This window comes from Antedon mediterranea, chromosome 6, assembly GCF_964355755.1.
Source record: "Antedon mediterranea chromosome 6, ecAntMedi1.1, whole genome shotgun sequence".
In the NCBI taxonomy this organism is placed as follows: Eukaryota; Metazoa; Echinodermata; class Crinoidea; order Comatulida; family Antedonidae; genus Antedon; species Antedon mediterranea.
In genome coordinates this window covers 1515131-1542149 of record NC_092675.1, presented here as the reverse complement: position 1 = coordinate 1542149, position 27019 = coordinate 1515131, and the positions used below count along the sequence as shown (strand labels likewise).

At 31.7% G+C, this 27019-nt stretch overlaps 2 protein-coding genes across 3 annotated transcripts; one reads left to right on the top strand and one right to left on the bottom strand.

Moving 5' to 3' along the window:
* Positions 1-888: 888 nt before the first annotated feature.
* Positions 889-9122, top strand: LOC140052120 (uncharacterized). Of its 2 annotated transcripts, none has more exons than XM_072097540.1 (5): positions 889-1018; positions 1253-1316; positions 1642-1713; positions 2319-2443; positions 5667-9122. In XM_072097540.1, the coding sequence occupies exons 1-5, from the start codon at positions 934-936 to the stop codon at positions 5870-5872; spliced, it is 552 nt and encodes a 183-aa protein (XP_071953641.1). In that variant the 5' UTR covers positions 889-933; the 3' UTR covers positions 5873-9122. The 2 variants fall into 2 exon arrangements, with proteins under 2 accessions (XP_071953641.1, XP_071953642.1); XM_072097541.1 differs by lacking the exon at positions 5667-9122 and adding an exon at positions 2888-3753.
* Positions 9123-14242: 5120 nt separating this feature from the next.
* Positions 14243-26135, bottom strand: LOC140050946 (CCR4-NOT transcription complex subunit 6-like). Its single transcript, XM_072095959.1, has 9 exons — positions 25982-26135; positions 21994-22309; positions 20569-20750; positions 19891-19959; positions 18622-18779; positions 17672-17826; positions 16764-16915; positions 16010-16246; positions 14243-15794 (listed from the first exon to the last, which is right to left on the bottom strand). Exons 2-9 carry the CDS (start codon positions 22293-22295, stop codon positions 15379-15381), a joined length of 1671 nt encoding a protein of 556 aa, XP_071952060.1. The 5' UTR covers positions 22296-22309; positions 25982-26135; the 3' UTR covers positions 14243-15378.
* Positions 26136-27019: the final 884 nt, after the last annotated feature.

Genomic DNA, 27019 nt, shown 5'->3' with positions numbered 1-27019 from the left:
CGGCGAAGAAATCCCCTTTTTTTATTTCTTCATTTTGAAAAGTCATAATTAAAATTAAATAACTATAGACACTTGTCAATAAATGCAAAATGATCAATAAGTAGCCTATATAACATATTGTCTTACAACGCTGTTATTGTTTTAACTACTGTAAATATACGAAGGCCTACTATTTATACACTTATTATATTATCCTAAAAAAATGAGCTGGTATCCACGTAGGTTGAAGAAAGATTCGTAATTGTGGCTCTGGTAACTAATTTTAAAATCATATTAAATTAACATTTTCGAAACTATAAATCAGGGATAATCTTTTCGAAATCTTTTTAGAACTTTCAAACAAGGGACTATTTTTTAATGATTTTTAAAAAGCACATCACTCCATTATAACCTTTAAAATAAAAATTAAAACACAAATTATGTATATAATAGGATAAACATTATAATGTATACGACATTTAGCGCGACCAAAGTAACAACGCAATCGATATCAAACGCAACCGCTATATGATTAAAACAGCGTACTACTAGCGGCGGCACTTCCGAAATAAAACCGTGGGCGACTTTGCGATGGGGCGACTTTGCGTTGGGGCGACTTTGCGATGGGGCGACTTTGCGTTGGGGCGACTTTGCGATGGGGCGACTTTGTAATGGGGCGACTGTGCCGGGGCAACTTTGTTTTGGGGCGACTTTGCGATGGGGCGACTTTGTATTGGGCGACTTTGTATGGGGCGACTTTGCGATGGGGCGACTTGACTGGATCCCATTCAGTGTACAGTATATTATTATCGTGTAAATAGCCAATTCCGTTAAAATACGGATACGTACACACGGCGACTGGAGAGAGTCGAGCGAGAAGCTAGATGGCGCAATCGAGGCGGGGTAAAATATTTCATGAGATAAGCTACCAGAGGCCTAGATAACGCCGGAAACATGGCTTGTAATAATGCTTTTTGCATTTGGATTTGGGAGCATTACACTTTAATCATACGTGCATGGGGAATATTGACTGCAGTAGGTAAGATAACAATGATAAAAAACAAACATAAACAATGATTAAACCCATTATTTACATTGTGATACACGCCCACCAGGCAGGCAGGTAAGCTAGGCTAGTCAGCGTCAGTCTTGCCAGGCATTATAGATCCACTTTTAGCGGTGCCTTAGCAAGCAACATTGGTGTTCATCTCTGTCAGTAGGCCTAGCCTATATTTATAGACTATTTATATATATTTAAACCATTTTATTTTAGTGACATGGGCTATTGGTATTGATCTTTGTACAAGTGTGAAACCATGGGTAGGAGCATATTTGGTGTAAGTGAAGTATAATTTTTTTGTTTTTTTTAGGTTAATATTAATAATAATTAGCCTATATTTTATAAAATACACTCACTACCTATCGCTTGTAAATTATTATTTATATATTACTGTTAGGCCTCTAATCATACTGGTATTATTAAATATTAAAGAACACTTTATTTAATATTTCTAACTTGAATGAATCCTACAGTTGCTTAATTTGTTTATTTTTTTTCTTGGAAAACATCTGATTCTTTTAAACGCATTTGAAATTATTGAAATTGATGTTAATGATACAATTCATTTGTGTTTATTGCAACTTCTGTTCTCATTTACACAGATTTGTAGCTGTTGTTTTAACTCTATTAGAAGGAGCCTTTCTCATTGGGTCATGTTTAGATAAATGTTGCAAGTAAGTTTTTTGAAGGTCAAAGGTTATAAAGACTTTAATCGAATTGCTTGGGAAGATCCAGAAAACAGCCTATCTGTAAATATTTGAGATTTATGGAAAATGTCTTTGTTTTTTTCATTTAACTGCACAATCCTCAATTGAGGAAATTTGGATAAGGTCCTCTATGAACCCATGGCAGCCACAATATTGCCTTTTATCGGAATAAAAATTGTTATGGTTGTAATTTATATCAATCTATCAAGCAGATATATCTGAGATGATCTCAATAATTTGTTATTCATTTATTCATACACATTTTTTCAGTTATAACAATGATAGCTAGGGCCCTCACTAGAAGAAGCAAATGTTTGTCTCATGAGGGTCCCAACAATACATATGTATAATACATGAAAGGAAATGCAAAACAACTTTGCACTATCAATTTTACGCCAAATACTGTGTGCTTTTATCTTGTTATGATTCAAGGCCCAGTGGAAAGCAGTGGTTTTACTTATCTTGTCCCTAATGGACCACCCTCATAAAATATTGTTGAAATAAATAAAAAAATTAATCTGGGATTCCCTCTTTAAGATAAAATGATAAATGTTTTCAAATTTGTTTTCTAGCATAAACAATTGTTGTGGAAAGTTCTGGGCTTGTTTGCGATGGTTTGATAATTGGAAGCGTGGCGGCCTGTACATTGTTCTCTCTATTGTTATATGGATACATCCTGGAACTAATTACATTTGTGGTAAGATTTTGATTTTAATTTGTAAAGATGAATTCCTTAGATACAATTATTAAAAAATGAAATGGAAATTTAGTAATAATAATAATAATGCATTCAACAGTATTAGACATGGCATTTCTGTATCAAATCAGTTTTTAGATAATATCTCTTTTAAATATAATTATATTATTGAAATTAATTTTTTTACTATGTCTTTTAATTACTGTACACATTTTGTAATTTGATGTTTTGTAAAAAAATATATTATTTTTGTGTCATAATTGATTGTAAAAACAAGTAAACTTCTGACTGTAAGTAATACAATAAAATAAATGCAATCTACAATTAAAACAATAATTTTTTACATTTTATTTTTTTCTTTAAGTTTTACGAATTTTTTGAAAAACTTCCTCCCTATAGCAAACCTAATTTGATATATTATTTTGCTTTGTTTTGCTTCAAAAGGATCTTTAGTTTTATCCCTGGGAATCTTGTACAGCGTTCACACACTGTACGAAAGCACAGTGAAGGAAATAGAATCACAACGAGAGGAATACCAATCACTTGAAAACATTTGACCTGCATTTTTCCTAATATTTCTTCCACAAAAAATCTAGACATTTTTAAATTAATTTTTTTCTCTTTTCTTAATCTGCACTTTCTTACTTCAATATAAAGTTTTTTTATTTAATAGTTTTTTAGTAATTGATATTTCTATGTTACAATTTGTTTACAAAATATTTCATATTGTCCGACTAATTTATACGAAATTTATTAATTAAAATTAACAAAGAAGATTCTGTATTATCATATATGCTAATTTAAACCAAGGATTATTGTTTAGTTATGAGCGAGTGCCAATTAAGTAAAAAATGCCTAGGCTCATAGAATATCCTAAGCCTGATCTGTTGGCCGGTGGGAAGGGGTGTGGAGGCTTTATTGTGGGACTGAGATAGTTTAACATACAAGCCTATCACATTCAGTACATTTTAAATACAGTATGCTTCCTAAAATAACCATGCCTGACCTGGTCCCATTATGATGGGCTGAGGTAGTGTACAGTATGCACCCTATACTGTAGGTAGTCAGTCATTCAAATAGTATTTTATTGGATGGCTGCTAAGGTAGCATTTTTATTCACAAAGAGTGAGTTAGTCTATATATATTTGAATGAAATAAAAAGCTCTCTCTTAAACACAGTAAATCTTGTGAATCTAAATACTAGAAATCTGTATACAAATCCTGTATGTTCTAATTTGCTTATTCGATGCAGTTATATCAAAGTTTAAATAACAAACCATCTGCTTACAATTTTCAACAATGGTAATCAATATCCTATTGTTATTCAACTAGTTTCACTATTTGATGTACAACAATCATTATCTAATAATGCAGTTTTAATAAATGCCACTTTTTTATATTTTTATTCATTTTTATAGTACTTATTTAAAAACAAAAATCTTTTACATGATCATGTTTTTATATTTTTTAGTGATAGAAAAAAATACTATTATAATAATTAATTATTATTAATTATATACAGTATATGCCTACGGTATGCATTTGTAATTAAAAGAAATTATTGACTGCAATATACAGTAATTAAAATGTATTAATAATGAAATATTATTTATTTTTATTTAAATAAAAATTGTAATTCCATGTTAAAAAGCTTGATCTATCAGTACTGTACTTGCTGTACAGAATGTTAATTAGTTTAGTTTTGTTTCACATAATGTTTTCAACTAAACTACTCCTGGTTATTTTTAAACCATTTCCTGTAGCAACAGAAACAAGCATTAAAAAAAAAAAATAATACTTGAAAATAGTTTGATTATTTTTTATTATAAAAGTTAAAAAACAGATTGAATTTTGATCATCTTGCTTGTGCTTAAATTATTTTATAAATCGTGACTGACAGTAATACTTTCTAATTTAATAGCAATCTCCTTAAGCAACTTTTTTACTGATTACTACACAAGAAAATGATTTTCTTATAGATTTTTTCTTGAGTGAAAAAATGTTTTTTTACATTTAATTTATGCATTGGCTATAAAAACACTGCATGGTTGGTATTGTGATACAAAATACCAACAGCTCTGTCTGTACTATCAAACTAGTTTGAAAAAAAAAGTGTGATGTGCACAAATATGGTAATGATATGCTTAAATATGGTAGTGATATGTGACATCATCATGTCCATATATGGGCACATCACACTTTTTTGTCACATAAAGTTTGATAGTTTAGACAGAGCTTTAATCTTTAAAATATCTGACAAATGTTCATTAATCAATCTGTTTATAATGGTGCATAGTAGCCACTGCATTTAACTTTCATCATTTTCATAATGCATGTTATTTTTTCTTCTCTCTTTCATATTTCATTGCATGGCTTCTTTCTACATTTTATTGGTGATGGGTTTGTTTCCCTACAATTTTAATCTGACCTGCTACAAAATGGAATACTCTTGCTGTTCTGTTCAAATAATAGGTATGTCAATTTGTTTATGTGTACATATATCTTAAACTCTACACTATCAAACTAGTTTGATAAAAACAAAGTGTGATGTGCCCAAATATAGTAGTAGTGATATATCCAAATATGGTAGTGATATGACATCATCATGTCTATATATGGGCCCATCACATTTTTTGTCACATAAAGTTTGATAGTGTAGACTGAGCATATTGGAATGAAAAATAAAAGTAAAATATATTGTCTATTTAAAAGTTGAACTTGATAATAAAAAATTTAGTAAATATTGTACTGTACTTTTACAGGCAATATTTTCATAAATTAAAATATAGCTGCAAATTATTACTATTCTATTATGCAATATCTAATCAACCTTGCCCTAACTATCGGGCATCTGGGGCTAATTTCTGACACTGATTTGGTATTCTGTTTAGTACTCTTAATATTTAATTTTCTACCTTTTTAAAATTAACAAACATTCTTCAGTCCATATGTATATCACTTCATTTGGATTCTTGAAATCTATATTATTTTATTCTTGCATTCTGTAAATAGATGATTAATGATAAAACTAAAAACTTGAAAGATAAGACCTACAATACTATATGTTTGTTACCAATTATTATTAGTACAGTAGAAAGTAGGTTATCTTTATTTAAAGAATTTATTAAGTTTTGCAATATCTTTTTTATTTTGAAAAAGTGTAAACATTTTATATAGTATAGTGTAAATGATATAAGATATTGCTATTTTATTTTGACAACAGCTATTATGATCGATATTCTGGGCGTGATGTATATCGCACGGACATTAAAGGGTCGAGATCCCAAACCAAAAGCCGAAAAGAATAAAGAAGAGTTCCATGATGTGACAGCAGTTGAGGAAAAGCCAGCCAAGAGCGCACGTGGAACCGGTTCCTACGACGATGACACTGACCCCTCTGGTGATGCTGGGGTATCGCGATATCCGTAAGATTTGCGTGTCCCCTTAAAATTAGGGTGTCCTCTGAATCAATTTGAAGATTGTGTACCGCAGGCAACTTTCCAAACATATATTCCATTTCAACAAGTATTTACATTGTTCATAAGTTTTTATAGGTCATTTATAAATTCTCTAATTTTCATAGTGTTTAAAATTCAGGAACCCGAATCTAATGGGCCATCGACTATGAAAATTTGTGAAAATATGAACAAAAATAAAAATAATTTTAAAAGTATAAACATTTCCAAGCATATTATATTCCATCTGAACAAATATTTAAACTTTAATTTTAATAAAATAATGATAAATAAATTTGATGAATATATAATCAAACCTCAAATTTTTATACTGTATTGAAAACGGCAACATAAAGATTTAAGAGGCCCAAAACTAGTTGGTGAATTGAATAATTTACTTTTTCTAAACATTTAATAAATCAGTTTAAAGTGGTGCACTAATAATTTTACCAAAGCAAATAAACAATAATTAGGAAATGTTGTTTTTCCTATTCACCTTGAAATTATATAAAAAAAATATATTGAAATAGAAAAAACAAAACTTTTGGAACTTTAACAAAAAAGTAGGTATTATAATATAATACCTACTATTCAACTGCATCCCAACATACAGGGTAAAGAAAAAAAAAAATCATTTTTATCAATTAAAATATAAAAAAAAATATATATTTTTAGTAATAGACAAAAAAGTCTTTAATGTTGTCCATTTGAGTAAAAGATTAAATTGCAGAAACCTACATTAATTGATTTAAAAATTCAACTAAAAAGATATCTTTGAAGCCGATCATATAAATGTTTGAATTGATAATTTGTTTACCCGAATAAACTGAGGATAACCTGAATTAAATAATAATAAAAGTGATGAATTTTAATTAGTTTAATTAGTACATTTGAATCTTTTATTGCTAAGGTGCAATATCAATTTCTTCCAACATTAATATTTATTTTATTTTTAGTTTTAAATGCATTTCTATACTTTGTTCCCTTGCTTAACTTTGTTTCTTAACTTAACTTTGTTTCCTTGCTTAACTTTGTTCCCTTGCTTAACTTTGTTTCCTAACTTAACTTTGTTTCCTTGCATAACTTTGTTCCCTTGCTTAACTTTGTTTCTTAACTTAACTTTGTTCCTTGCTTAACTTTGTTTCCTTGCATAACTTTGTTCCTTGCTTAACTTTGTTTCTTAACTTAACTTTGTTCCCTTGCTTAACTTTGTTTCTTAACTTAACTTTGTTCCCTTGCTTAACTTTGTTTCCTAACTTAACTTTGTTTCCTTGCATAACTTTTTTCCCTTGCTTAACTTTGTTTCCTAACTTAACTTTGTTTCCTTACTTAACTTTGTTTCCTAACTTAACTTTGTTTCCTAAAGCCTGGTTTCCATAAAATCGCTACATGACAGAGCGTAGTGATTCTATGGAAACGCTAGAATTTATCGGGGATCTAGTACGCGAGCGCTAAATATTCTTTGGTACGCGTATACGATTCATCGCCGACAAAATCGGCAAAGTTGAACATGGTTGAACTTTGCCGATTTGACTGCGATGAATCGGGGAGCCTTCCCGATTGCGTCGGCGACATCTGCGCGTGTAGCGATTTTAATGGAAACTCTGTAGCGATTTTAATGGAAACCAGGCTTAACTTAAGTTTTTTTTAATAACTTAACTTCATTTCCTAACTTAACTTTGTTTTTATAACTTAACTTTGTTTCCTTGCTTAACTTTGTTTCCTAACTTAACTTTGTTTTTATAACTTAACTTTGTTTCCTTGCTTAACTTTGTTTCCTAACTTAACTTTGTTTCCTTACTTGTTTACCTATAAAAAGAAGTGTATAAAAATGTAAATACATATATATGTTGGTTATTCTTTAGCCGTGTTTCTTGTCATACAACTATTTATCTTTTTGATAGCAACATGTTTTTGCTTCACTTTTAAGCACTTTAGCATTTACCACATTTCTACAATAATATACCTCAATTTATACACTGTTTATTATATTTGTGTATTGTGCTATAATATTAAAGTGTTATTTTTATTCATTATTATTAATATTCCATAGTAGATTGAGCTTTATATTTATCTATAAAATATGTATTAGTATTTTCTCCTTTCTTTTTTATATTTAGTGTACGTAAGAGGTATACTGATTTAGTTTCATTATAAGCAAATGAATGCACAAGGCACATTTTAATTGAATGGATTGTATAATGGAAAGTACAATAATTTATAGCTAAAGCACAGTTTATACTTATAGTTAAATATTACACTTGTATACGTTGTACAGTATTAATGTTTGCATTCATTTTTTTAAACATTATTTATTGTATATAATATTCAGCATATGCTATTGCAAATTATTCTGTATTAATGGGAATTTTCCATTTTGCTCTATAACATATTGATTGAAGTTTTATAAATGAAAATAGTTATGAGAGATAACATAAAATGCTTGATCATGAGTGTATGCATGCAGTAAACCTGAAACTGTGTATATACAGTGACCCATATTAATAACAAGTTCACATTGTAGGAAATAACAAGTTGAAAGCCTTTTCAGACGTGTGTAATATTATGATCAGTTGTAGCAATTGCGACACCAAATTGCCCCTTGATCACAATCAACATGGGTGTTCTTTATTATATACACAACCATTCCACTGGCACCGATTGGGTGAGAGGCTGATATGTTTTCTAAAAATATAGCTATCTATAATTGCTATCTGGGAGTAAACTTTCTTGACTAAATCACAACTGATCACAGTATGGTGAATGTCTGGAATTTAAAAGTAACAATTATGTATTTATTATATCTTTATAAAATTCTAAATCAAGGCACAGTGTGACTAAATATTAACGATTTCATAGGATGCCATTTTGTTATATTGTAAATTGATATTCTAAAATTGTATAGTAGTAATAATAACATTCCACTCAGAGTGTAGAATAATGTTTGTTATATAACACCTAAATAAATTCCTGTCATTTGATTGGATGATTGTAGGTCACATGGCGTGCAATAGTACGCACTATATTAATATAATATTTCAAAAAAGACTATCAAGGTTGGTTTTTCTAAAGCGAATGTCATACATAGAGCATAATGGCTTATAAAACTTATTAGACTAAATGAAATTTAGATACAAAGACTTATTGAGTTATTTTTGGTATTCTTTATAGAGGCTTTTTTTACAACATTGTATTTTAATTTTATTGTAATAATAAACGTTTTCTTGTGTAGTATAACAATGTCAGAATGTTTCTATTTAAATGTGCCTAACACTTAACTGAGAGAGGAGATACAGTAGGCACTGCTGGGAGATATGGCATATGCCTGTGTATCCTAATGCAACTACTGTATCTCATCTGGTACGCCTCTATGATCATTTAGGTCATGGGACAACTAAAACTAGAAAACTTCTGAGAGAGGAGATACAATAGGCACCACTGGGAGATATGGCATATGCCTGTGTATCATAATAAGTACAACTATTGTATCTCATCTGGTACGCCTCTATGATCATCTAGGTCATGGGACAACTAGAACTAGAAAACTTCCGAGAGATGTGCCAAAATATGGTAGTGATATGACATCATCATGTCATATATGAGAACATCACATTTTTTTGTCACATAAAGTTTGATAGTGTAGACAGAGCTTTAGTCACCATGATCATCACACTATCACTCCAGTCATTGATTAAGCCCGGTGCACACTAGAGCTTTCTTTTCACAGTGTGCGCCGGGGAATGTGTTAGGAATCGGCCACGCTGAGGAAAATATCTATCGTGTTTAATATTTGAGTCTGCGCCGAACGTGAGCAGATAGTTCACTAAAAAATTCCCCTTCGCATGACATGTTCATATTTTTTACATGTCAGCGCTTGCCGTATAGTGTAGTAAGTAATTATCCAATCAGAAAATCGCGTACTGAAGCGTTTAGTGTGCGTCCGATAGAACGCGATCACAGTTTGCGACAAATTTTTTTAGTGAGCCAAGTGTTACTCGTGCCAATTGGCTCAGCCGAAAGCTTTAGTGTGCGCCGGGCTTTACTCAATCATCCTCCAAAACGGAAAGCAAAATAATCAGTGTTTATTTTCACATTATCTTTATTTTCAACATGTTACAATTGCCTTGTTTAATGTACAAAGAATGGATGAGGAGACCGAAGCAGCTAACCACAACAGAAGCAGCCTAATGGCAGCTAACCTTATTCTTGAAACTAAAACAAAAAAGTACATCAACTTAAACATCCCTTTCACTACAGTAGTAGGTGCTTTTAAAAATGGTCCAAATACATCTTTATCGTCGCCAAAGTTTCAATCTATCAAAATGATGTTTCTACAAAAGATCTTACTGAATATTATTATGATTATGTTGTTGGTAATCAAATTGAACGATGTGTTTATAATATTAATATAACAAAAATAATAGATTTGAAACAACTAAAATACATCCCAATTCTTGACTGTATCTCCACCTAGGCAAATATCATAGGCAAATTTTGTATCACATATATATCACATGTGGTGCATGTACTATGCTAAGGTAGGCTTATACATGATACACGATACACGAGTCACATGTGATACATATGTGACATTGTATCACTGAGCTTGCCTATGATACTGGAGAAATTATAGATAACGTACCAAGAATTGGCTAAAAATACAATTAAAAACAAATGTATACATTTTAATACAATGTCGACCTTCATAATAGGTATTGTATAAAAAAAAAAAATTTACAATTGAAAATATATTTTTTTCTTATTGGGTTTTCTGTATTGCATCAAAATGGGATTTAAATTTACACATCGAATTATTAAAATATCCACATAAAATGTGCTTTGATAATTTTACATTCAGAATACAATTGATTATGTTTTATTATTGAGTGAACATTCAGCTGCTCAAAACATAATTTTTTTTAAAGACCATGAATTATACACCATTGTGTTGAAATATTTCTTAAATTTGTTTTACTGATAAATGGCTAATATAAAAAAAAGTTTTCCTGTGTCACAGACGTGATCATTATGTGACTACAGCCAACTCTCCACAAAAAAATTTAGCTTGCAGATTGCATTTTTACATTACCTCCAATGGAACATTTGTTTACATCACCAATCCCCCCTACCCCTTCAGAATTATTTATACTACAAAAAAATAAGATTTGGGACCTTTAAAACCCAATTGGGTTTTGGAAAGTTTCCGGTTTTCAGAGAGATCTGTTCTGGAAAGTTGGCTGCAAGCAAACATTGTTATTATTAAAACAAACCCAATGGAAAAAAAATTATCAGTGATTGAAGAATATACATTTTTCCTAGAATAATTCATACATAATAAGATTTTATAATTATCCATGAAGTATAAGAGATTATAAAAAGATAATTGTTAAAAAAAACCAATGTTCACTGATTGCCTACCATCACATGAGATACATCATGTTAATATATAAAATAGTGTAACAGCATGGATAATTGACTTGACTTAAATGTTTATATACTTATCAGGAAACCGAAAAGAAATCATACTTTTATGTATACATTCACCAAATATATATTTCCATTATGAAATTGTCTCGGCCTTCAAAGTTATTAAAAAAAAAACAATGGACTACAATTGAAAATTTAAAAAAATTAACACTTGTTCTAAAATACTTTCTAAGTCTCAACCAAAGAGTTGAAATATTTCAAATATAGGAATGTACAGATCAATATAGATGTGACAATTGCATTTACCAATACCACCTGAGAAGTGACATAATTCACTGATATTTCGTTAAATTCATTATAAAATTTTGATTCTAAAAATGTTACAATTGCAAGATGCGGGCCTAATAAAAGGAAACGCCCAACAAAAGATATAACATTAACAAGATTTAGATCTATGATCCGCAATTTATGTTTCAAAATCATATTTATGTTTTTTAGAAAATATATTCTCAGTCAAATGTTCATTTTTTCTATAAGACTTGATGTTTTTGTAATTTTTTTTATGTAAACTTATTTTCAGGGTTGTTCAAATTTAGTACTGTTTCAAAAGATGATGACAGTGTCTTCTTCAAAAGCTGTTCACTCCAGCATCTTTGGTATCAAGTGTCAAAGGTTAAAGGTCAATTATTTGCGATGAACCCTAGATTTGTACAATTCAGAAATCTACATTATTCTTGTCTTTACACCTTTGGTGTCACAAAATTGGAATGAAAACAACACTAAGCAATCTAACCTTATAATTTGTTATTTTAACAATGATGATGTCATGGTTGAATTGAACTATGACATGACCTTTACACAAATATTCACAAGATACCCTCCTCCATATAAAAATAGGTAGTAGTCCGTCTAGAAATAAACATTCATTGAATTTAAATCAAATCATTAAAACGGAGTAAACCTCCCAATTGCCAATCACATTCTTCACATTTAAAACTTGTTTATTTCTAGGTAAGACTAATTGCACATTTTAACGATTATTCTCTTTTCATCTAAAGCTTTGTTCCCACTGGCACGCAAAGCACGTTGCGAGTACATCGTTGCGTGCAAGTGGAAACCAGGCTTAAAGATGTTGACACCAACACTGCCACCAGGAAGAACACCCAACATTTGAAGACCTCACCTATAAGTGTCATTGCCCATTGCAAATATCATGGTCATATGGCACCTACAGATGTCACTTTCAAATGAAGATGTCATGGTAATCTGAATGTCACAAACTTTTTAATTCTAAGATGTCACTTATATGTAGTATAAAATATAGTCCTAATTAGATACAATTAATGAAACCAAATGAACAATAAACCATATACGTCATTCAAGTAGAGCTCTTGACATATAAAACAATGACAGAAAGTGTATAGCATTTTGACACTAATGCTTTACACTTTAAGATTCTATTTGGACCATTTCTTAAATTGCACATTCTAACACCTTCAGCACCAATTTATTCATTTAATCTACATAATTGATGGGCTTACAGACTGATTTTAATTCTGTTACCGTCAATGTAAATTTCATTTTATGTTTTATAAAAAAAGGTTTTATAAGAAATACAATGAATTAAAATTTGTACACTTGAAATCCTGGAAAAGCCAGCGTCAAGTAAGGAAAAATACAAAATTGATCAAATACAACAATCTACTAAAATGTGGTGCTTGCAAATCGACCTCTGACCCCATCTACGAACGTTAAAAATTAACTTAACTACATGGCTAGACCAGAATTATCATTACATGAACAATTGAAAAAATAAGCTGTACAGACACAAACAAAAACCTATGGTTGCGTAATTTAGATTAAACTGACAGGATCTTGAATTTTAAAATACCTTCCAGGAAAATGAATTTAATTGCATTGATTTTAACAAAATTATACTTCATCAAAATTTGTTTCGTAAACATTACATTTTCACATGACATTATTTAATATTCATGATATCACATTGGTATCAAATGGAGATTTGAAATTATTGCAGCATTGTGGAATGACAGAATTATTAGCAAACATCGGGGCAGCAGGCACAGCCTAGGCCGACACCCGTTTTGCCAATAACCCTATCATGATTGCTGTTGGTCATTTTTCAGGTAATTGTTCTTAACAGTCATGTCCAAAAATAAATGGTATTGCAACAAGCAAACAAACTCTACCTAGATCAAACAAATGACTACACTTTTACCAAAACATGACCCAATAAAAATGTACACAACAATTGGGCCAAATATGCTGCAAAAACCTGTCAACCAAAAGTGCAAAAAGTGTAAGGTATAAGAAAATTATATTAGACTGAATTCTGTCAAAACTAGCCACAATTGTATATTCTCTTTTTTTTATAAAATATTTATACTTTTATGACTGGCAGAAACCAACCTAGTATGAAAAATAGAAATGTTGATTCAATCCGGTGTGATTTTAATCTATGATAAACAGACATCAAACATACAATTAATTTACTCAAAAGCAAACGGATATTAAAAAGGTGCATATATATGTACATATGGTACATATACTGTATATGTACATATGTATGTGTATGATTGGACACATAAACCATTTTTATGAAATATGTACATATATGTACACCTATCTATACAACCACTTACAAACATGTAAATAATCATATGCAAACATATTTTTATGTAAAAATATGTACATATATGTACATTTATATCATTGCTTCATAAAACAAGTAAATGCACATGTAATATCAAAAATTTGTACATATATGTGCATCCATACAACACACACATATATACATACAGTATATGTAAATACATATAGTATACAATATGTATAAAATTGATATACACAAAGTACTCATTATGTAAAACCATACGTACATAGTATTATGCATATGTACATATTGACATATCAAATAGCAAGGATCAACAGTATTATGGTGTTAAATTGGGTTGAAATCTAAATTTGATTTTCACATTACTGTTTTTTCCAGACACATCTTAATCAAATTAAAATATTAACGCAACCGTTACATTGATCAATTACAGAAACACTAAATAAAACAGTCGATAAAATAGACACAAAATATGTGTTGCCAGAATTCTGACAAATATCTAAATTGGACACATTGGTCGCTTCAAAAACTAGATGAATATCATTTCAGTTTGAACGATGAAATAGTAACTGCACATATTTTGGTCCTAGTTCGATATGTTTACTGACCTGCTGTTAAAATACTCACTATGGTTTTTACTTTGAATTCTTGTTACAACTTAACGCATTTGCAAACAATAAACCCCCTCGTATATTAAATACAACAAAAAACTGTGGTGTGTAAAATTGATGATAGGAAATAATTATTAATATTATAAAGGTCAAATTATACGGATAAATTCTCTGGTTGAATCAGTTAGTATTCATGAAATAATTAAAAATATCCCTTTTAATCATTGATTACATCATAATGACATCATCTACAATTTATGACATCATCAAAATCACAAACCATTTATGATATCAAAATCACACACCATTTATGACATCATCAAAATCACAAACCATTTATGACATCATTACAATGAAATAATTTAAATGTTGGGGAGGATCCTTTTCCATTTTATAAATACATGATTAGTATTAAGTAGAAGAAATGAAAATTTGGGGTTTTTTTTTCAACAAATTCAATTTAAATTGTATATCAAATGAAAAATAAAATAAAAATCTTAAAATAAGTTTTAAAATGGAACACTTGGCTTAACAACTGTATGCAATTTTCATTAATAACTAATTAGGCTAGTAATAATGAGTAAAGGGTCAGGATGGCTTAGGTCATAGGTCAGGAGTGCATTTTTACAATTTATCAAACATCAGTTACAAAGCCACCAAAGCAGTTACTGCAAAATCGTTTGGGAACATCTATCAGATTACGTCATTTTAAATTTAGTCATTTCTATTAAATTTTGAGACATAAAAATAACTCATATACACAACTGTACAGATTATCATTGAATTTAAATGGCGCCACCAAGGCTGTTACCGCCTCGAGAGCACGATGTGACTGTTGCCGCCACCCGTAACGCTGTTGCTAAAATTCAACGGCATCTCAAACTCGACCAACAGCGAGAAGTGATCTGACATCACATTTGGATTCGGGCAGCCTACAACTTTTTGACTCTCAAACCAGTCACAGTTCATTGGTCCAAGGACCCCGAGTGGCGACATAAAGTCACTTGAATAAAATACATAATCAATAACACCCTTGAAATCGAACGTATGATTCGTAAAATCCATGTGCGTGTTTTCATAAGCGCTATGTAGGCGGAAGGAATGGCTAATGTGACCGTTTTGCTCGGGACTGCTGCTAAAGTTAAATAGCTTCTTGTAATCCATCTCTTTGAAATCAGAATGATTTAGTGAGATTTTTCCTTTTGCCAAATATTCAATCACACCTGAAACAAAACATAATTTAAACCATTATAATATAATTATAAAAAAACTAATTAAATTCAAAGCTTGGAGAAATAAGGCATTTGTAAATACACACCACAGGAAACAACATTACAAAATTAACAATGGTTTTGGCACAGTAGTCATACCAGACTAGTTCATTATTGCAGAGGGGTGTTCAAGGAACTTTTAAAGGTGCCTATTAGGTAAAGCCTACCTGATTCAGGCAATGAGTTAAAATCACCAGCTAACAAGAGTGGAATTGCTGGTTGGTCATTCTGTGACCCTGATGACCCAGGCCTAAAGCTGTGCGACTCTTCTTCCTGAAACTTCTTCAGCTCCTTCATAAGCATCATGATCTGGATAAGCTTAACATCACAGAATTCTGGATCCCAATGGATGTGGGCATTAGCAACCATTAATAGCTGTCTTGGAGTCGACTCGGAATTAAATGCTATGGAATAACAAATAAAGCAAGCATTAGTAGTTTATAGAAAATAGTACAGATTCTGTAGATAAAGATATATCTAGAAAGTCTGGGCAATCTCTTATTGTGATACTGGCACCCAAGGATTGAGTTAATAATATAATAATTACTATTAGAGTAGGCCATAGGTACACATTTATCTTGTTATAAGACCTTATAACCTTCTTATTACCAGAGCTAGAAGGAAGAAATTTAGGTTGGGTAACCTAAATTTACGCTGGGTAACCTAAATTTACGCTGGGTAACCTAAATTTACGCTGCACCCTGAGTGGTATCTATATAAATCCATATTATTATTATTAACCCGTTCACGACTGGTTATGTGTAGCTACATCTACACATCAATGACATAATATCTCAATTTATATCTAAAGTGAATTTATGGTGTGGTAGCATGTAGCAGCATGTTCAATACAACATTCTTCATTGCGGGTGAGGAACTCTGTTATCAGATGGGAAAATGGATAAGAAAGACTATACATACATGGATCAATACATCCTTCTCGCATTTCCAGTAAGGCAATAACGCCAATGTTATCCTTGGTCATTACACGATTTAACATGTCCTCACAACCCTCTGCATTTGCCATCGCAACCTGATTAAACTCCACAAGATGTTCTTTGACAAGGCTAAATCTAGATTCAAATACAATTAATTAGTTACATGGTTTGCTTAAAATACACAGGTGATTGTGATTGTCTAATTTTATATAACTATATTCTGTACCTATTTCATCCTTAAGGGTCGCAATGGAAATAAATTACAATTGGTTACTTTTTTGTGCTACCCTGAATTTATTCCACTGTTTTTTTAAAACATTATATTGTTTTGAATTTGAATAAAGAAATAAAAAAATGAAAAAAATCTTTCTTTTCTTTCTTTTTCATACGCATATAACAGCAAGTAACTCGCCAAGGATGGATAAACTATTTTATAATTTATCGTGCTTATAAACTAAGTCTTATTTGAGGCTTAAAGAGTGGAGTTGAAAGAGTCGTGAGTTACACCTCTGCCACTAGAATTGAACCCTAGACATTGGGATCGTTAACCACCAATCTACAGCTCCATGATTCGGCAGTTGATTAATTCCTATTTTATGTATGTTCTGTCTCTTTGTATGTATGCATAATCGAGTGGCTAATAATAAATTGATATCTCCCGGTAAATTGTATGTTTTCACACACTAGTTTATTCTAGTTGCGATACACTCATTAGAAAGATATGGCCATATGTAGAGATACCGCTGTCTGAGGTCTGTATACCGACTTGTTCCAGGATTTCACATCGCTTTCATATGTTCGTGCCAATATTCAGTAACAATTTGTTTCATTTTTCAGATTTTTTTTACATGTGAAGAATGTAATCACCGGTAAATCTTCCCTTCAACTTACTTGCTTGTCCTGAAGAAGATGGCACATCCATCCACATGTTTTCTTTCATGTTCTCCCATGGTTTTTGCTCTTGATTTGGGGCTGAAGACACCATCGTACCCTTGTTGCTTCAACTGCAGTAAAAAGAAGTTGAAGTACTGTTCTGTCTCTACTTCCTGCAAAATCAATTTGTTATTATTAAATTAGATTGTATCAATTAGGCCTAATAATTAACAGGTCACGAGTTTGCTGACATTTACCAAGTGCAAATTGGTATGTAGAGGGTACTGTAAAATAATGTATGGTTGCCTTAACTAACTTATTTTGCTAAGCATGAAGACTCTTTTCTAATAATTGAATATCCAACCATCCACCATTTACTATTTTCCACACACATATTCCCATTTTAAAATAACATCCAAGCAGCTACAACTTCAAGTCAAACCAATTTTATATTTAATGTTTAATGTTAATTATTATTTTTAAATTTCAAAGCATTTAACAAATTTATAAAATGTATTTCTGTCACAATGTTATATTATTACATCGTAAAAAAGATGATTTTAAGCAATTTTCCAATCTATTAAAAGACAATATGAATAAAGTATAATTTTGAAAAAAGATCAATTTTCTTAGGCATGTTCAGTTCATTAATAAATGATTACGATCTTTGTTAAATATGAATTGAAAACATATTCAATTAATAAAAAATATATTTTAATGAAGAATAGTTAGAGTAGAGTATGTGAATATGCCAGTGTACATAGAAAATATCCTACACAACAGTATTTAATACAAACACAGCTTTTAATCAATACGGTCCACTGTACTGTATACATATCAAAATTAACTTTAAAATGTGTTTTTTACTGTGAACAAGTGGATTGAATTACAATGGAAAACCAAAGGTTAAAGTTCAGATAAATGAAATTAATAAGAATTGCAGATAGAGAGTATTACGAAGGAGTTACCTGAAGACATATGATATCAGCACTGTTGTTTATAATTTCATCCATGATGCCCTTTCTTCTGTACTCCCAGTCCAATGCCCACGATGGACAATAGCCGTATAATTGACGAGTAGCGTACTTATCACAAAGCACGTTGTAACACATCAATGAGAAAATGGCTGAAATAAAACAAACCATTGTTTAAACTACTGTATTTTTATTCGGGATACCTGAGTCTAGGACTCTCTTATCTTCTCCTCCATCTGACACTATTGAGTAAAAAGTGCGATTTATAAAGTACTACTCCTCCCTTATTCGTTGTAGTATTGAACTGGGATTTGGCATGAATATACTACAGGGACATGCCCTTTAATTTCAAACCGGATGCAGCCATATGACGTCTCAAAGGTGGTACCATATAGCCGTATTTGGCAGCGAGGTTATTGATGTGTATGTGACGTTACATCCAGTCTTATGACGTCATTCCAGCTTCTTTTGCTGCTGTACCCCGAGTATCGCACATTCGTGCTTGTTACATAACTAAAGCTTGGTTCTCAAAAGTGAGTTGACCAATCACAAGGAGTATTCGTTTCCAAATATGGACATGGGCTTGTCAGCTGCACTGTAGTCATTATTTCAATTTTAAAATATAGTGTTATACCATGTACACTAATTTGTAAAGGTCACTCTATACAGTACACATGAGAAAATATATACAAGAAGTGTAACTGTGATTAAATATAACCTTTGCACAAACAGGTTAGCAAACACTAACATTAGAATGTAGACACCCATGGGCACATGAAAGTGATTTGGGCAGTTTTCCAATAAAGAGACATGGAATCTAATCTTTGATTTAATGCTATTTGTACACTATCAAACTATGATGACAAAAAAGTGTGATGTGCCCAAATATGGTAGTGATATGCCCAAATATGGTAGTGATATGACATCATCATGTCCATATATGGGCACATCACATTTTTTGTCGCATAAAATTTGATAGTGTAGACGGAGCATAAGATTATTATTAAACATTATGACATTTATCCTCACTGTATCACTGACATTTATACACATTTTGCTAAACATTTAATATTTTAAAAAGTTCATTCACTCAATTCATATAAGTATAATATGTGTCGGAATATGCATTCTGTTCTATTACATGCGTATTGTATGATTATACCACTGAGCTTTCATAGTATGTTCAACTCATTTCATTTTGAATGTTATATGGAATCACCGGTTGTAAATTTATGAATGTACAACAAAATGTAAATAATTTACCTCCAGGTTTTGATCGTTCTGGGTGAGCTAGATGAAGCCAAGGCCTTACAGGGGGCATGACAGTAGGAGCTACAAACAAAAAACAAGCAAAGAATAAAATTAGGTTAATTTTACAGTAGGGGAAAATACAATTCTGTAATACTTGTGTTTTTAAAAACAAAGCAGAACAGTTTGCAGGAAAGGTCAATTTTTTTTAACAAAGTGAAGTTGTTGAACTTTGACTTTCAAAGGTCAAGAATCACATGTAGCACATGGTCTAAGCTTTATACCTAAAACAGCAGCCAACTGAAAGAATACTCTGGCTGTTTTTTTTTTTATTGTCATATCACATACAGATTGTTTAATTTGCTGATACTAGCTAGTACAATGTGTCTTATGTATTGTCTTTCTTGCAGACCTTTATTTACTTAATTCACCAATATTTTATGAGGGTGGCATTCACAAACAACAATTACACCTTTACCAAAACAATCGAGGTATTATGAATAAGTGAACCACTATGGTAAAATGTGTTGAATTTTGGTTATATAAACTCAACCAATACTCATAGGTAACTGAAAGGCATGAGCCGATATTCCTCAAGGTCTGAATTTACAGAAGAAACCAGAGAGCCAATTGCATTGCATTTAGAGTTTGATAACATTATTATAAATTCAATGTAAGAATTCCTGCACTTACATCCAGCATGTAAATTATCTAACAATTGTGTTAGAAGTCGCTGTGTACCGTTTCCATCTTCATAAATGCTTAATAAGTCACTCGGTAGAGGATTGCCCTTCAAACCTAGCATGATTAATTGAAATAAACGGCCTAGTTCCAACGGCAATGCTCGCAAATGGTTATAATTCAACAACAGTTCCCTGCAAAATAAAATATGTTCTCTTATATATTACCGTATTGCAAAAGAATCGGATACTGGTAAATAATAAAATGTCTTGCCAAAAAAAGTAAAAAACTAATACACTGTATATCATGTATATTTGTTATTTGTTGAATTTTTTCTTTATAGGATCCATCCATCAAGATGACATTTTCATTGGTGATATACAGTAGCTACGTCATTAGCAAGAAATATGGTAATTGTTGTTCTCTTACAAGGGATCCACCAAAATGACATTTCTCTTGTGATGTAGCAAAACCTATGGTAATTGGAATTTCGAAAAAAATGCTTTACAATTACATCCGATGCATTACTTTCTTATTTACTTCATTTAGAGATATTGGTTTTAAAGCAAAACATGATTAAAACTTTGCATTTGTCAAGATTGTTACTTTTAAAAAGAACGCAACATTCAATCTGGTAAAAGCATAAGAAGTCATTTACATTGAAAACTGTAAACTAAAGTATGACATTAATGGTTCAATCCATGATAATTGTATCATTACAAAAAGCACTACTGTAAATTCAACTTTGCCTCACTGCCCATTAGTTAGTAACCAGAGTGGTAACCTACAACAAAACATTATTTTCCCTAACCACTACAGTAAAGTTTAGTAAACATAGGGGTATTGCTAAACACCGCAAACCTCCAAAAAAACATAAACATAGTAATCTAGTAAGACATTAATACAGTAATGATCAGACAGATATAAACAACCACAAACCCAAAGCAATACAGACCCACTCATGACTGAGGTCACTCACGATTGAGGTCACCATATCCTTGACATTAATAAAATGTTTTTGTGAAATACAACAAAGAGATCACAGGTTGTTCAATTCTTTTCTTAACACTCTCATTCAGTGAAGCTTGTCTATAGCTTGTTTACAATACAAAAACTTACACTATAGTAATAATGTAAACACAATTTGTTTTGGAACAATCAGATTATCATTTGGTTTGGTATACATGAAAGGAAGATAATTTCTCTATTCTCTGTATTGTGCTGGATGGCAACATCTACCCAGCCTAAAGCTCATTTTTAAGGTCTTCCACCAAGCCTAATTTTAGCAGAGCGCTGGGAACCTGAACCATTTTAGTATTCTTCCTCCCCCACCCCCCCAACCTTTAAATTTGCAACGCCTAACCTGTACCTGTCCCTATATTATCATATTATATCAAATGTAAGAATCTAAACAAATTTATAAAATAAGACTCTCACCTCAAAGAAACCATATCACCTAGCTCTGCAGGGAGACTCCTAAGCTTATTTGCTGATAAGTCCAGGTAGAGTAAATTTGTAAGACGACAAATTTCTGCAGGTACCCGCTGGAGGCAGTTGTCGTTGAGGTATAACGCCGTCAAATGGTTTAAATTCCATAGTCTTGGACTAACGTTGCGTATGGTACCCGTTATTTCTAGCGCCTCCCATTTTGTTTTCTTCCCTGCTGCTACCTCCTCAGGGGTGAGTATGCGATGCTGTCTTCTGTCTTTGCTACTACTTTCGTACTTCTCCTTAGGCATTCCTTTTTTAATTTCTACAAAAATAAAAAAAAAAGGTTTGAATGCTCTGTACTTTAGAGAGCTCACTCAGCTTAACATCTTGCACGGGCCTAGAGAAGTAAATTGTATACAGCTACTGTACATGTGTTACTTTTTGGGCCTTTCACCTACTGTACTGTATACAGTTGTACTGTATATTAGCAATCGCGCTTATACTTTCAAGTCTCTTTTCCCCTTTCCCCCAACAACTACTCTACTGGTAAGTTGGTTAATTTGAGTGTGATGAGGGCTCTAAGCACCATGTATCCTACAGCATGCGCTGCATTCTTCATTTTCTATAAAATGACAGTAAACAAATTACAATCTAGTAGTAGCCTATCCTCAGCTTGCCTGTTTCAATATCAATTATAAATATAATAGTAAGTACAGTGTATAAAAGTAGTAATGTAAGCATATCTGTACAGTAATTTAACTGTCATTCTTAATTCAGTAAAGATGGTGTCAGTGGTATAGCAGACAGAACTAATCTAGCAATACATTGAATAAATGACTAGTACCATAAAAACAAAAATCAGCCTGAAAACTGAAAAGTTTTTAAAGAGCAAGACGATATTGGCCATAAACCGGTTACAATGCTAAACGAATAATGCAGTCTACAATTGTGTATTTCATAAATTAAGCATTTTGCATAGGTTATTCACTTCCAACCGAGTCAAATTTAATGAAATTATCTATGTTTAATGCTGTGCAAGGAGCTTACAAGGATTACACTCAGCTTGTAAGCTTATGATCGTGAGCCTACTGCAGGCTGGTGGCTAAACATAATCACTTCTCTTAACTCTGATTCACTGAGCAATGACGGCAATGTCATAGTTGACTTGAAAAACAAAATGATTTCTAGATACCCAAGGTTAAAATTAATCAAACCCATTTAATGTGTGAATAAGTTTAAACATTTATTGTTTACAATATAGGAAAACTTTCAATTGTCTGCAGAGACAAAACTGGTGAAATGCATTTCTCAAATACAGTATTTTGCACGAATGTTCAATATCCACAGAATACAATACTAAGTCTATATAACAAAAAAATAATTGCCTTTACACTGTACAGACGGCTGATTCTCGGTACTGTATCTATTTCCGAAGTATCATAGGAATATTTGGTAATACTGTACAACATGTGTTTCACATGTACTGTATCTAGTGTACAGTACTGTAGTATCCAGTAACCTTACCCTTACCATACTGTACATGATACAGGCAAGACATGTGATATAAATGAGATGCTGTATTACCAAACATTCCTATGATACTTTGGAAATATGTGGAGATACAGCACTGGGAATCCAGTGATATAGATTAAGTGTATATTTATCCAATATATCAAGAGGTTCTACTACTACTAAGGAGTTGGATAGCTGAGTGGTTAGGACACTTGACTGTCATACAGATAGACCCGGGTTCAATTCCTGAAAACTCCCAGGCCACTCAGCTGTAAATGAGTACCTGGTTGAAAATACTAGGGAGAAAAAAAGCAGCGGCATGGAAAGGAACTACCCACCCTACCACATAATGCCGAGGCTTAGTACAATGAGCTCCTAACAGCTCATTCCCCTACGTTCAGAGAACACAGGACTCACCTTTACCTTTACTATAATAGTGTGTCATGTTTGTTATATTCACAACATACAGAAGTAAATAATTTCAGTCTACTTTATCACATTCTTTAAGTTTTAAAAACCATTTGGTCTATGATCAATTTGGAATGAATGAGGTACTATCCTATATTCAAAATATCTATTAATTAAATCTTACACAATCAATAAGATAATCACTAACATAGAGATGGTTAACTTATACAGTATACAAAAAACATGTTGATTTTCATTGATTTCCTTTCCTAATTATTACAGTAACCTTAAGGTCAATGAACTACTGTATTTGAGTAAATTGAAACAGTAAAACCCCTATTAACTTTCTTGTATATTAAAGTTCAATTTTAACTGTTTGTATTGTATGAAGTGAGTGCAGAATCTAATTTGGCTTAGCCTATCAGCACTCCTCATTATTTTTTCATCAGTGACCGAATAAATATTATTATTAAGGAGAAATGCAATTCTTGAATCTGAATTTGGTAAATAATTTCTTTATTTCCATGACATTGACAATAATAATTCTTCTTCTACTATCTGTACACTGTAAACTACTCTTATTGCTGCGACCTACTGTAAGTACAGTATACAGTATCAAGCATAAATTTGCAATAATTTAATTTCAATAAAATTGTATTTACAGTAGTTCTGTATGTATGGCCCTTTAAAAATGTTGTTACTTAGTTATTGTAGTTTATGGCACAATAATGTACAGTAAAGCAAATATTGCATAGCATAAACTATTTAGAACATTTTTAAAATGAGAAATTACGCAAACTCTTAAACTCATAAAATACAGGTTAAGGGGCTTTGGGAATTGCAAAGGCATTGTGAGCTTTTATATATATTATACATCACACATTCTAACTGTCTAAACTCATGTTGTCATGTCTGCTGTTCTTAATTATTTTAAAAATTATAAATAGATTATTGTATTGGTTAAGAACAGTAATATTTAGTACTGGAACTTGGAAGCTCGTTGACTTAGTATAAAATGGAACAATATAATCAAAATGGGAATACTGTAAAGATGAGACGAGAGGAGAAAAAAATAGAATTAAAGTTAAACCAACAAACCCTAGCTTAATAATTGGTAATTTCTTAATGGGTCATTATAGGTCACGACACAGATTTGGCTGACATTTTTTAGGGTACCATATAACACATGCATTTTCGCACTTAAAAACAAGTCGTTTTGAATATAAGGTCTATTGAAGGGGTACTATGATCGTCAGGATTCACATAATTTGAGTAATTGAATATTTCGCGTTATGAAATTTAATGTGATTTATGACACTTTAAAAAAATATAAAGCTGAAAATTATTATATATTATCTAGGGTTAATTCCTACCATATATGATTGATTAATATAATGCAAATCTGGACTTAAATATAAGTAGTATCTCATAATATACTTTTCTATCTATTGCTACTGAAAACCCCAATTGATTGTACCGGTCAAATCCTGGGACGAATTCATTTTCAAACCCTTTTTAATGGTTAAAAACAATTATAATTAGAAAAGTGGATCTAAAAAAGTAAATTGATTGCAAGAAAAATGGCTAGAATACAGGTAGGCTTAAAACATCCTTTCTTTGACCGGATCTAGCCTACCAAAATAAACCTAGGCCTCTACCTAGGGCCTACACTGCACTGGTAATTTCAGAGTTCATCTGACCTGATTCCCTGTACACCGTACCACAGCAGCAGCAGAGAAAAACAGCAAGTGTGGTTCCGTACGCGTTTTTTAGTATTCACTAAAAACTGCACTATCAGCACAATTACACTCGACAGTAGTATTTAGCTTAAGCATTAGAAAATTAAGTAAATAAATATTCATTAGTTTAGCATTGAAATATACCACCCAAAAATCAATGAAAAGCCAGCTTGTTTTGGTTGTATGATGGACAAAACAACAAAGCGGTATGATCGCCACTCTTCTTTTCTCGCTCCCCGGATCGTCCGCGCGTCCCTCTATAAATACCTCAACTGTTGTAACATAATTTGAACATTAAAACACATCAATTATTTCCCACAAGTACTTATAGATACCTTCATCGATATTACACGATTAAAACTCCTGAATTGCTCGGGAATGCCCCGTGAAAACGATCAGAGCACTTGATATTTATCCACAGGAAAAAACCAAGATGGCAGTCTAATCCAATCCTTTCTCTATCTCCCTGGCTCGTTCAGTAAAATTGTATTGTATGTCAATTCATTACTTATGCTAATAAACTGCTCGTAACCCATGTAGTATTTCCCTGGGCCAATCCATTAAAAAATGGGGAATTCAATCAAACAAATTTACAAAATAAACACATTCAACATTACAATTAATTAATATAATTGTAAGTTAGAAAACCAGCTCAATCTGTAAATTATATCTATATTAAGCAAAAGTAAACAAGCTTGTGTAGGTATTAATTTTGTTGTAATGATTATTGGAAAATCTACCTAAAAATGTAATCAGGACCAACGACCCACTATTATTTGGGTCATACCAATGATGGTATTATTAAATAATACGGAACTAAGTATGGTTTCAAAACAAATCTTCAAAAAAGCATTTGTTGTTGTATGCAAGTAGTAAACTAAGAATTTAATTGTTTCCTTTTGGGTAGGGTGCTTTGGGTTACTTTTGTTGGGAATTGGGCGCGTTGAGTGGTGGTGAACAATAGGCCCATTTAGTCAGCATACAAAATATTATTATACAAAAAAACTTACAAAAATAAAGTTTTACTCAGTATTGCGATTTATTTGTACCGTTTTTCTTCGAATAATAAACGCCTCGCTTTTTAAATAAATTTCCACTTCGTATAAACGCCTCTTCCCCATAAAACATCGTTTGGAAAACACCACCTCAAATAAAACTCCCTACTGGGGGCCTTATCTATTGACTAATGATAGATTTTTAATTAGGCCTACTATATTTGATATAAATTGTGTTTTTCATATTAGGGATGGAATGAATTTATCTGATTATACATTACGATATTACACACACACACAACTTTAAACACCACCCCCGGATAAAGCCTCCCTCGAATAAACTATTCCTGAAACACCTCGAACACATATTTTTTAATA

Coding starts and splice junctions, on each gene's coding strand:
- LOC140052120 (XM_072097540.1), top strand. CDS start 934: ATGGCTTGTAATAATGCTTTTTGCATTTGGATTTGGGAGCATTACACT. Junction 1,317..1,641: donor TGGGTAGGAGCATATTTGGT/GTAAGTGAAGTA, acceptor TCATTTACACAG/ATTTGTAGCTGTTGTTTTAA. Junction 1,714..2,318: donor TGTTTAGATAAATGTTGCAA/GTAAGTTTTTTG, acceptor TTTGTTTTCTAG/CATAAACAATTGTTGTGGAA.
- LOC140050946 (XM_072095959.1), bottom strand. CDS start 22,295: ATGCCTAAGGAGAAGTACGAAAGTAGTAGCAAAGACAGAAGACAGCAT. Junction 20,751..21,993: donor GGTGATATGGTTTCTTTGAG/GTGAGAGTCTTA, acceptor TTTATTTTGCAG/GGAACTGTTGTTGAATTATA. Junction 15,795..16,009: donor TAACTCATTGCCTGAATCAG/GTAGGCTTTACC, acceptor GTTTTGTTTCAG/GTGTGATTGAATATTTGGCA.